This window comes from Pleurodeles waltl, chromosome 10 (genome assembly GCF_031143425.1).
Source record: "Pleurodeles waltl isolate 20211129_DDA chromosome 10, aPleWal1.hap1.20221129, whole genome shotgun sequence".
NCBI classification, from domain to species: Eukaryota; Metazoa; Chordata; class Amphibia; order Caudata; family Salamandridae; genus Pleurodeles; species Pleurodeles waltl.
This window is the reverse complement of record NC_090449.1, coordinates 782903886-782915741: the sequence shown is the minus strand read 5'-3', so window position 1 is coordinate 782915741 and position 11856 is coordinate 782903886. Positions and strand designations below refer to the sequence as shown.

Below are 11856 nucleotides of genomic sequence, written 5' to 3'. Positions count from 1 at the left end.
AAATGGTATGATGGTTTTGAAAGAAAAAAATGTCAATGACGTTCAATAGTTCTTCCAAATCCTAATTGTCCTCGCCTCCATTCTTAGCTAATTAATAGGTATTACCTCGCAAGGGAAATATTTTCAAAGGGCAGTATGCTTGCAGGAGCGTGGTGAAACGAGTTCGGAAAACAAATTCCCAACATGCTTGCTTCTTCTGTATAAGTTATCAATGGTAACCTTAATTAATACAAGACAGAAGCTCTAGAAAAGGGGACACAATGTGAGGAATGCTCTTTTTTGTTTCCCAGGAGTATAAAGAGCATGACCATTGACAGGAGGGCAGAGATTATTAGTACTGTGTGTGAGCGTGGTATTATTTCAAAATAAAATGGAGATATTCTTAATGAGCAGGCTGTTGTTATTTACAATGGCTACTCTCTTGCTTGCTTCTAAGATCCTCGGCCTTGAAGACACAGGAAGATTTCATCTGTATGGAGAGGAAGGCGACGAAGACGACTTCTCCGAGGTAGGATTTGTGTTTGCTCCAGGCGTAATTCGGGCATCTTAAAGGAGCCTGACCATCCAGTGTAGAGAAAAAAAATGGTTCTCCTTGCCCAGCCCTGCATCTCATAAAATCGCCAGCAAAAGGCATTCTGTGATGCCGTCAGATGGGATCATGAGATCTACTGTGGCATCACTTTAATGAAGGACCCTTTAAAATGTAGCATGTAATATTTTGCGCGAATATTTGTGATTAGCATGCATTGAACGGAATGTTAACATTGTATCTGCTTGTCAATTCCTGATTTTTGCTCAGAAACCGGTCAGTCATTTGCTGTCATAAAGAAAATGCATGATCTCTATTGAAGTTTCTGAATTTATCTCAAATCTCCTTTTTCTACAATGATGCAATTTACGTCTTTGCCTATATTTTACTTTATTTGAGGAGATGCAGGCGGCAGAAGTTGGGCACAGCAGCAGTCTGTGATGGCACCCCACCAAATCCTCCCCCACACCCCGGGCTCCATAGTTAGTTCCGGTGTTTCCGGGACCATAATTGCCTGGTCTGTAATTTGGGGACCCAATAATTACGAGCTTAGGGCCAGAATAATTCGGAGGAATTTGGGGTGTTAACTATGTTGGCTAGGTAATAAATTGCTGAGTTTCATTCTCTTGTCTCAAGTTCATTAGATTCGAATGACGACAATGCATTTAAATAATCAAAATACAACAATCACGTAACAAATCTAACTATGAAGTGTAAACAAAACATAACTATTTTGTACTATTGTTTTCTGGCTGATAGGTACATTATCATTATCTTGAAAAGTGGTGTCTAGTGACATAGAGTGATCTACTCGCTCTACCATTATGTATCTTGGGTTTATTAGACAGTTTTTAGCCCTTTGTTTTGATCGATTTTAATATCAATGTTCAAGTGCTGTCTGACTGTATCTAACTATGCCATCCGCTCACCCTATTTCCTCCTAAACATTTTAATGGTTGTCGAGTTGTATATATGTGAAAGCAGAATTTCGCATTTAAGTAATTGCGCGCCCTTCGGCTCATAAGGAGTATCTGTTATGACCTCCAGGAATAAGAAATATCCAGGGTAATCTCGTAATAGCCTCCCACTATTGTGACCAATGTTTTATCACACTCGTGTAAAGCCATCTATGTCTAAAAGGTGGGAAGGGTTCCCCCTAATCTCTCTTCGTAGCTACTTTCACTTTTGATTTTATGTATCTGGTATCTACTGAAGACATCTGTACATAAAACGTTCCTGGTGCGTTTAATTAGACATGCGGGCACTGAAGGCAGGGCTGTAGTCATGCGGCCAGGGCTGCAGTCAGTAAGTCAAGGAGAGAGCCATTGGTATAGGTCTGAAGTCACACAGGCACTGTTACAGTCACTTGGGCAGGTTTGCAATCAGTCACTAAAATGGCAGCCGGTCAGAGTAGTAAACACTCTCACAAGGTGGCAGTCACTCATGTAGATGAGCAGCTATTCGGACAGGGTTGCCATCAATCATTCAGGGTTGCAAACATACAGAAAGGGCTAGAGGCACTGATGCAGAGTTGAAGGCACTGAGGTGCGGCTACATACACGTAAGCGGGGTTGAAACTACTCTTTAATGATTGAAAGTACTCAGGCAGGGTTGAATTCAACAGGAGAAGGTACCAGTTTCTGAGGTATACTTGATGGTATCAAGGCACAGTTGCAAGCTCCCAGTCAACGTTATACTCATTCAAGCTGGGTAGCAGTCACTCAGGAAGAGCTGAGGTCACTCAGGGAGGTTTGCTGATGCTCAGGTATCAACTCAGGCTTGATCGTCAATACCCTAGCTTGTTTACTGTAATTTGCAGACCAGTTGCAGGCACTCAGACAGGGTTACAGATATCCATGAAATAGTTCATATGCCCAGGCATTTTGGAAGGTGCCCAGGCAGGGTTGGAGAGGTCTGGGCATGGTTGCATTTCCTTCTGGAGGGCTGGAGTAAAAACCCTTCCAGGATATTAAGTGGAATAGATCACATTCATAAATTGGTCAGCCTACCTTCATCTTAAACACGATTTGTCGATTTTAACCATCAGTAAAGGAATGTGTCGATTTTCTTCTTCACCAGCAAATGCCCATTTAATTGGAAGTAGTAGTTGAATAAGTCCGTAAAGAAAAAGGCATTCTGCTTTTTTTTTGCACATCAGGATGTGTGGAACCGGATGCCGAAGAGCAGGAATGCATAGTACCACCAGTGCTTAATTTGTGCTTGTTGTTTCCGGTGCTGAGCACCGGCACTTATTTTTGAGGGCCGGCGCTTGTTCTTCTGCCTCAAGCATTTGCTGAGAGCAAAAGACACATATGGGAAAGACGAGGATGGGAAAACGAAAAAGCGTCACAAAGGGAGAAAGTAGAAAGCTGCCAGAGTGAGCTGAAGGGGAAGGGAGTGGCTTTATATGTACTGAAGAGGCCCGAGATGGCTTCAGGATTACGCCTCTTCAGTATTCCGTGTTCAAACATTTAAGTGCTGCAGCCGCGAATTTAAGAGGAGGACTTTGGGCACCGGCACCGGCACCTTTTTACTTACAAACTAAGCACTGAGTACCTCTGGACAGGTGGTAGCCCGGCATGCTCCACTGGTACAGGTGCTGCATTACTATGAAATGCTGCTGATCCCAGACATGTCAAGGCCGTGATGTGGTGCTGACAGGACCCGGTGGGAGGAATACATCAATCTCACGGTATCACCTCACATGTGCTACAGAAGTCGATTTTAGCATAAGTAAATGTAAAAAATCAACAGGTCACAACAGGATAATTTGTTTGAACAAATATAGATAGTGCAAACTGGCAGATCTTCCATTAACAAAAGTGAATAGGTCATAAAAGGCCCGCAGTAACTGATGAAGTTGTGTTACTTGAATTTTATCAGTACAACAAAGAATTGCTTCCAAAAAGTAAAAATCATACTAAAGAATACATTCCTTCATGATTCAAGGCTACCTTCTCATGCAGATTAGACTAAGGCAGTGTGTATGACCCAAGCTGCTTTCTGATTCACACAATCATTATATTGACAAGAGCAGAAAGGAACACATAGTATTAAATACACACTTAACTAACGCTGTGGGCTACGTGAAAATAATATTGATCAGAAGAGCTTTATCCAGGGTGCACCGCCGTCAGACCGAACTCAAAATCTGTTAGGTACATTTGATAGCGTTGAAAATTGTCTGTGGCGCCTTCGCAGGGTCCGTCAATAGTAATCCTTGACTCCCAGTCTGTCTGCCACAAGACTACTTGGCCAAAGGGGTTGCATTCGCAGCCACCTCCCAGCACAGAGATACAGGTCAGGCAGATACAAATCTCTAAATAGGACAGACCATCCTCTTCTAAAATGGTGGAGAGTATGGAATCTACCACCCTGGTGAACAGCAGGTTTATAGACAATATGCTGGGCAAATTTTAAATTAAGCAGGCATAATTTGTTTAATTTTGGGAATCTAAATGACCCTGGGCAAATTAAATGAGCTAGACCTATTAAAAGATGTAAGACTTTTTTCTTACTGTTTGATTCTTTCTTTAAATAGGTATGTCAAATTTAGACAAGTTGCAGCATATGGTGAATTAAAAACGCAGAAATCATTGAGGAAATATGCAAGGGGCTCTTAACATTTGCTGCTAATACTGGGCAGTTCAGTTGATGAAAATAAGCGATGTGTTGATTCCTGACGCAGTGTTTGTGGGTATTTACCAACAATCTGCTGACAGTTTCATACTAAGAAAATCACTTGCAAAATGGAAAGAGATTTTTCTATTGGGAAAAAAAAAACCCAAGGAGAAAAAAATGCACGAAGACTGCAACAATCTCTGGTTTCCAGACTTCTGGAAGCTTTCGTCAATTCCACTTTCTCATACAAAAATTTATATTTTCACAACAGTAAACCTGCTGAGCAAATACAGATATGTTTACTTCTATCCTTGACAGGAGTAGATATCTGACATTTTCTTGGGGAGAAGCTGTCAGAAAAAGGTTTACGAGTTTCTATAAGTACATCTATGTGGGAGTTAAAAGCATCCGGAGCATTGACAACCTGTAATTCCCTTTCACCTTCCACCGGAGTAGATTACACACTTGGCATCCTCTGTGATTAAATCCAATAAAGTTCACGACCATTGTGCCTCAATTTGAACAGCGGTTTTGCACTAGTGGACAAGTCTATTTATGTGTGTGAGACAAAACTGCACAATCAAGTAGCTTTCTGGATGAAGATTTAGGTGCTGAAGTGGCATTTTCCCCTTTTCTTAAAATCCTTGAAGTCTGTGAAGTAGGTATAGTAAGATTTTGATTTGCATCCTCATTTGATTTATATGTCGGCAAGTAATTATGCAATTTAGCTGAGCGAATAGAGAATATGTAAATAAGATATGAGGGGAGACAATAAGCATGGAAGAAGAGACTGGGCCTATTCACAAAGGCATACATGAGTAAAGGAAACACTACTGCAGCATTACTCTATATATAGTCTTAAATGCCTTTGTGAATCAAACCAATCAATGATAATATCATTAAATGAAGTAAACAGGAAACGTTATCAAGGCTTTGCGTCATTGTAAAGTAACAAAAAGTGATGCAAACTGATGCAATGTCTAATAAACTATCTATTTTCAAGCACAAAACTTGTTTTTCACTGTAGTGTTGTCAAAAAGTAACGCCAATAGGGATATGAACTACTTTGCATTACTTTGCATCAAAGGGACATTCCTTGGGTGGTACATGGGCGTTCCTACACAACCACCCGTGGGTTTTGATAGATATCTTAGATATCTTTGCGCCATTTTTTTTGGTCTCCCAAACGGGGGAATGCCCCCTTTCCATTAATTACTCCTGGCACAGGCATAATGTAGCGCGAAGGGTTACAAAGCAGTGCAATGCATACATTGCACCACTTTGTAAATATGGTGCAGCATTTTTTGCCATCTAACACCACACTAGCATAAAAATAAAATAACACTAATGTGTCATTAGAATGGTGCTAGGCCCTCTTAAATCTGGACCTAAAGTTGATTTACGAAATTCCCAAAATGATGCCATTTTGCCACCTTGTGTAGTTATATGGCTTTGGAGTAAAAGATGACTGTGAAATGCAGAATTTGCATTAAGAATTTACTGCAACACACAGAAACCACAGAACACGAGCATCTGTTGCTCATCGTCCCTTTGTTTAAATGCCTCCTGGTGCCCAGAATACATGCAAGGATGCATTTTGCATATTTAAGAGTGTATTTGTGTGTGTAAGACAAATCTGCACAAGCAAGGAGCTTTCTGAATGAAGATTTATATTCTCATTTGATTTATATTTCTGAAAGTAATTATGCAAATTAGCTGAGCAAATATAATATGTAAATGAGATTTCAAGGGAAAAAATGGGCATGGAAGAAGAGAGTGGGGCTTATTCACAAAAGCACTTATTAATATAGGAAGTACTACCACAGTATCAGTCTTTTACATTGTATTAAATTCCTTTGTGATTCAAATCTATCAATAATAATATTATTAGAGTAGGTAAACGGGCAACTTTATCAAAGGTTTGCACTGGTGTAAAGTCACAAAAAGTGAGACAAACTGATACAGCATCTTAGTAAACTATCTACTTTCCAGCACAAACCTTGTTTTCGCTCAACTGTTGTTATCAGTAATACAAATAAAGCTACAAACTACTTCACATTACTCTGCTTCATAGGGACATTCCATGGATGGTACATGTGTCCATGGGTGGTACTTGGGCATTCCTACACAACTAACCGAGGGTTTTGATAAACAGTCCCTACTACTAGCAATGCTAAACAGTGTTTTGCACCAAGAAATAATTCCCCCTCAAGGCAGCTGTTAAAAAAGAGAAATGTTTTTATTCATTCTAACTTTTACAACATTGCATGTGTGTGTATATACAGTATGCCGGGCAAAACATAAATTATGTGGGCATAATTTGTATAATTTCTGAAATTTCACTTTACAATTGTTATATAACATTCCTAAAATGATGCCATTATGCCACTTTGTGTAGTTATGCGGCATTCGGAGTAAAAAGGTGACAGTGAAATGCACAATTTGCTTTAAGAATTTACTGCAGCACACAGAAACAACAGAATGCGAGCAGCAGTTGCTCATCGTGCTTTTGCTTAAATGCCTTCTGGTGCCCAAAATTGAGGCAAGGATGCATTTTGCACTAAAATATATCACAAAATGACAGATTTGCATTTTTCATAATAAAGAGTGTATTTATGTGTGTAAGACAAATCTTCACAAGCAAGTAGATTGCAGAATGAAGATTTAGGTGCTGAAGTGGCATCTTACCCTTTTTTCTGTATTCTCAAAGACTGTGAACGATGCATAGCAAAATTTTGATTTATATTCTCATTTGATTTATATTTCTGCAAGTAATTATGCAAATTAGCTGAGCAAATACAATATGTAAATAAGATATAACCCCTTCCCTGCCATGGACGTAACGGTTATGTCCTTGGCTGCAGCACACAGGCCCCAAGGACATAACCATTACGTCCTGGGACCGGCTCATGGGGGGAGCTCTAGCGCTTCCCCCATGAGCCTCCCACTCACCCCACCAGGGCAGGGATGGAAGGGAATCGCTTCCCTTTCTACCCCTGAATGCTTCCCCCCCCCTCCAGTGACATCTGATGACGTCAGCGCACAATCGCTCGCTAACCTCATCAGAGGCCCCCCCATCTCCTTCCAGCACGATCGGAAGATAAATGCTTTGCATTTCTCTTCCGATCGGTGGGTGGGGGCAGGCAGAGGACTTGAAAGGAAAGGAAAGGCCTTTCCTTTCATGTCTGTCTGAGCATTTCTGCAGCCCGATCGTGAAGCGGTCAGGCTGCAGAAATGCCCACTAGACACCAGGGAGTTTTTTTTAATAATGCTTACAATGAGGGGAAGCGACCCCTTTGGCACGGGTCACTCCCCTGGGGGACAATTATTTATTAGGCCTTTTCTGCCCCCTCCTGGGGCCAATCTGCTCCCAGGGGGTGCAGAAGCCACTAGGCAGCAGAGATATACATATATTTTTTTATTTAGAGGTGGGGAGCGACCCCTTAGGCAGGGGTCGCTCCCCTGGAGGGCAAATTCTTTATAGGCCATTTCTGCCCCCCTTAGGGGCAGATCGGCCTAGTTTTATTGGGCCAATCAGCCCCCAAGGGGGGCAGAAACCACTAGACACCAGTTTTTTTTTTATGTCAGTTTCACGCAAGGGGAGCGACCCCTTAGGCATTACTGATGGCCATTTCTGCCTCCCTGGGAGCAGATCGGCCTATTTTTGTAAGGTCCATCTACCCCCAAGGGAGCCATAAAGCCCACCAGACACCGGGGAAGATTTTTTTTTTTTTAAAAGAGGGTGGGGGTATGGCCATACCCCCACCCCAAATAAACGGGGACAAAGTTGTTCTGCCCACCGGTGGGCAGATGGGGCAAATGCCCTCGATCCACCCCTGGGAGGGGCAGAAAGCCTACTAGATGCCAGTGTGGGCATAGTTATGCCCCCATTCCAACTGAAGGGGGTGACAGTCTTTCAGCTCTCCCCCTGCACACTAAAAGATCTTATCCCAATGGCAAGCAAGAGGACATTTGATTATTTGGGGTTTTGGTTTTACATTTGGGCCTGAGAGCTTCTCTAACTCTCAGAATCGTCCCACTTGAAATGGTGAGGGCGGCACTTTTTGGACTTTGGGACGCTGCCATGTAGAAAAATCTACAAGACCTACACACATCTGAAAACTAAACATCTGGGTGAATCCAGGGTGGTGTGCTTCACATGCACCCGTACCATTTTCTTATCCACAATGCCCTGCAAACCTCCAACTTTGCTTGAAATCACACATTTTCCCCACATTTTTGTGATGGAACCATCCGGAATCTGCAGAAATCCACAAAATTTCTGCCACCCAGAATTGTCACATCTATACTGATAAAAATTCTGTCCCAATACGCAGCCTAAAAACTTTTTTTTCAAACTGCCCTTTTCGACCCGCTTTGCTTCCCTCTCAATTACAACATATTTTTGGCTCTTCTCTGTCACAGGCACTTGGTCCACCTACACAAGTGAGGTATCATTTTTATCGGAAGACTGAGGGGAACGTTAAGTGGTAGAAAATTTGTGCCGGTGCGGTGATCTCACACAGAAATGTGGGAAATAGATTTTTTTAGCTACGTTTGAGGTTTGCTGAGGATTATGGGTAAGAAAACACTGGGAGACCCACACAAGTCACACCTCCCTTGGGTGTCTAGTTTTCAGGAATGTCTGTGTTTTGTAGGTTTCCCTAGATGGCTGCTGAGCCCAGGACCAAAAACGCAGGTGCACCCTGCAAAAACAGGTAGTTTTGTGTTTGATCATTTTTATGTGTCCTTGTAGTGTTTTGCTGCATTTCCTGTCACGGGCACCAGGCCTTCCCACACAAGTGAGGTACCATTTTTATGAAGAGACCTTGGGAAACGCTGGGTAGAAGGAAGTTTTTAGCTCCCCTCAGATTCTAGAACTTTGCAGCACCGAAATGTGAGGAAATTGTGAGGAGATTTTCCAAGGTGCCGGATGAGCTAGAGGCCAAAATCCACAGCTAGGCACGTTGCGAAAAAAGGTCAGTTTTCTTTGGGAAAATGTGATGTGTCCATGTTGTGTTTTGGGGCATTTCCTTTTGTGGGCAGTAAGCCTACCCACACAAGTAAGGTACCATTTATATCAGGAGACGTGGGGGAATGCTGGTTGGTAGGAAATTTGTGGCTCCTCTCAGATTCCAGAACTTTCTATCACCGAAATGGGAGGAAAAAGTGTTTGTTTGCAAAATTTTGAGGTTTGCAAAGGATTCTGGGCAACAGAACTTGGTGAGTGTGCCACAAGGTACCCCATCCCCTAGGCATCTAGTTTAAAAAAATGCACAGGTTTGGTAGGTTTTCCTAGATGCCGGCTGAGCTAGAGACCAAAATCCACAGCTAGGCACTTTCCAAAAAACACATCAGTTGTCAATGTAAAAATGCGATGTGTCCATGTTGCGTTTTGGGGCGTTTCCTGTCGCAGGCACTGGGCCTACCCACACTAGTGAGGTAACATTTTAAACTGGGAGACCTGGGGAAATGCTGGGTGGAAGGAAATTTGTGGCTCCTCTCAGTTTTGAGGTTTGCTAATTCTTAGTAACAGAACCTGGTGAGAGCCCCACAAGTCAACCCATTCTGAATTTCCCTAGGTATCTAATTTTTTTTAATTTATACGTTTGCTAGTTTTCCCTAGGTGCCGGCTATGCTAGAGGCCAAAATCCACAGCTCGGCACTTTGCAAAAACAGGTCAGTTTTCTTTGGGAAAATGTGATGTGCCCACATTGTGTTTTGGGGCATTTCCTGTAACAGGCACTAGGCCTACCACACGAATGAGGTACCATTTGTATCGAGAGACTTGTGGGAATGCTGGGTGGAAGGAAATTAGTGGCTCCTCTCAGGTTTCAGTACTTTCTATCACCGAAATGTGAGGAAAAAGTGTTTTATTTGCCAAATTTTGAGTTTTGCAAAGTATTATGGGTAACCGAACCTGGTGAGAGCCCCAAATTCACCCCATCCTCGATCCCCCTAGGTGTCTAGTTTTGAAAAATGAACAGGTTTGTAGGTTTCTCTAGGTGCCTGCTGAGCCAAAATCCATAGCTAAGCACTTTCCAAAAAACACATCAGATTTCAAAATAAAAATGTGATGTGTCCATGTTGCGTTTCCTGTGGCGGGCACTAGCCCTACCCACACATGTGAGGTACCAATTTTATCAGGAGACTTAGGGGAACACAGAATAGCAGAACAAGTGTAATCGCCGCTTGTCTTTCTCTACATTTTTTCCTTCCAAATGTAGGACAGTGTGTAAAAAAGACATCTATTTGAGAACTGCCATGTAATTCACATGCTAGTATGGGGACCCCGGAATTCAGAGATGTGTAAATAACCACTGCTTCTCAAAACCTTATCTTGTGCCCATTTTGGAAATACAAAGGTTTCCTGGATACCTATTTTTCACTCTTTATATTTAACTAAATGAATTGTTATATTTATGATAATCTGATATACAATGAAAACCCATGGCAAGGTGCAGTTCCTTTATTGGCTCTGGGTACCTAGGGTTCTTGATGAACCTACAAGCACTATATATCTCCGCAACTAGAAGAGTCCAGCGGACGTAATGCTATATTGCTTTAAAAAATCTGCCATAGCTGGAAAAAGCTATATAAGAAAACGTGGACAGAAATGGCTCTTTTTTCACCTCAATTTCAATATTTTTTTTATTTTAGCTGTTACTTTCTGTACCTTGAAGGACCTACACAAATTACCCCTAGCTGAATTCAGAATTGTGTCTACTTTTCAGAAATGTTAGGCTTTCCAGGATCCAGCATTGGTTTCACACCCATTTCCGACACTAACTGGAAGGAGGCTGAAAGCACATAAAATAGTAAAAATGGGGTATGTCCCAGTAAAATGCCAAAATTGTATTGAAAAATGTAGTTTTCTGATTCAATCTGCCTGTTCCTGAAAGCTGGGAAGATAGTGATTTTAGCGCCATAACCCCTTTGTTGATGCCATTTTCAGGGAAAAATCACAAGCTTTTTTTCTGCAGCCCTTTTTTCCCTTTAAAAAAAAAAATAATAATAATTTTTATCTGTATTTTGGCTAATTTCTTGGTCTCCTCCAGGGGAACCCACCAACTCTGGGTACCTCTAGAATCCCTCGGATGTTGGAAAAAAAGGACGCAAATCTGGCGTGGGTAGCTTATGTAGACAAAAAGTTATGAGGTCCTAAGTGCAAACTGTCCCAAATAGCCAAAAAAGGCTTGGCACAGGAGGAGGAAAAGGCCTGGCAGTGGAGGGGTTAAAGGAAAACAGTAGGCATGGAAGAAGAGACTGGGGCCTATTCACAAAAGTATTTATGATTATAGGAAGTGCTACCACAATATTAACTAAACGGTATTCGCACACATGCAATACTTTTTAATTCAAATTGTGCAACTGGGAAGCAATAAGAATTCATTGTGAAAATCAGGTCAATTGGACGGAAATTAATTTTTATGAACTTTACATTTATAGCATCGGTTTTGATGGAACTTTCTTTTGATTATGCCAAATGTTGATGTACTAATTTTCTCGGAGTGTGTATAATTTCATGTAATTAATCATTATGACTATTCACTGACCTGTGTATAATTTCTTTGAAGTATTGCATGTGTGCGAATACCGTTTAGTAGATTATAGGTAACATTGGTTTACCTTTTTTGGGGAGATTGGAGGGTGCAACCCCAGTATTTGGCACAGTGCACTATAATACGATTTGTAGCTTTATCCAT

The 11856-nt window shown here is 41.7% G+C and overlaps 1 protein-coding gene across 1 annotated transcript in view; it reads left to right on the top strand.

The window, feature by feature from the left end:
- The first annotated feature begins 300 nt into the window (after positions 1–300).
- NPVF (neuropeptide VF precursor) overlaps positions 301–11856 on the top strand; it is a 57881-nt gene continuing 46325 nt past the window's right edge. The window contains exon 1 of the mRNA XM_069209250.1: positions 301–508. Coding sequence (XP_069065351.1) covers positions 371–508 — 138 coding nt within the window. The 5' untranslated portion in view covers positions 301–370. The remainder of the gene's footprint in view (positions 509–11856) is intronic.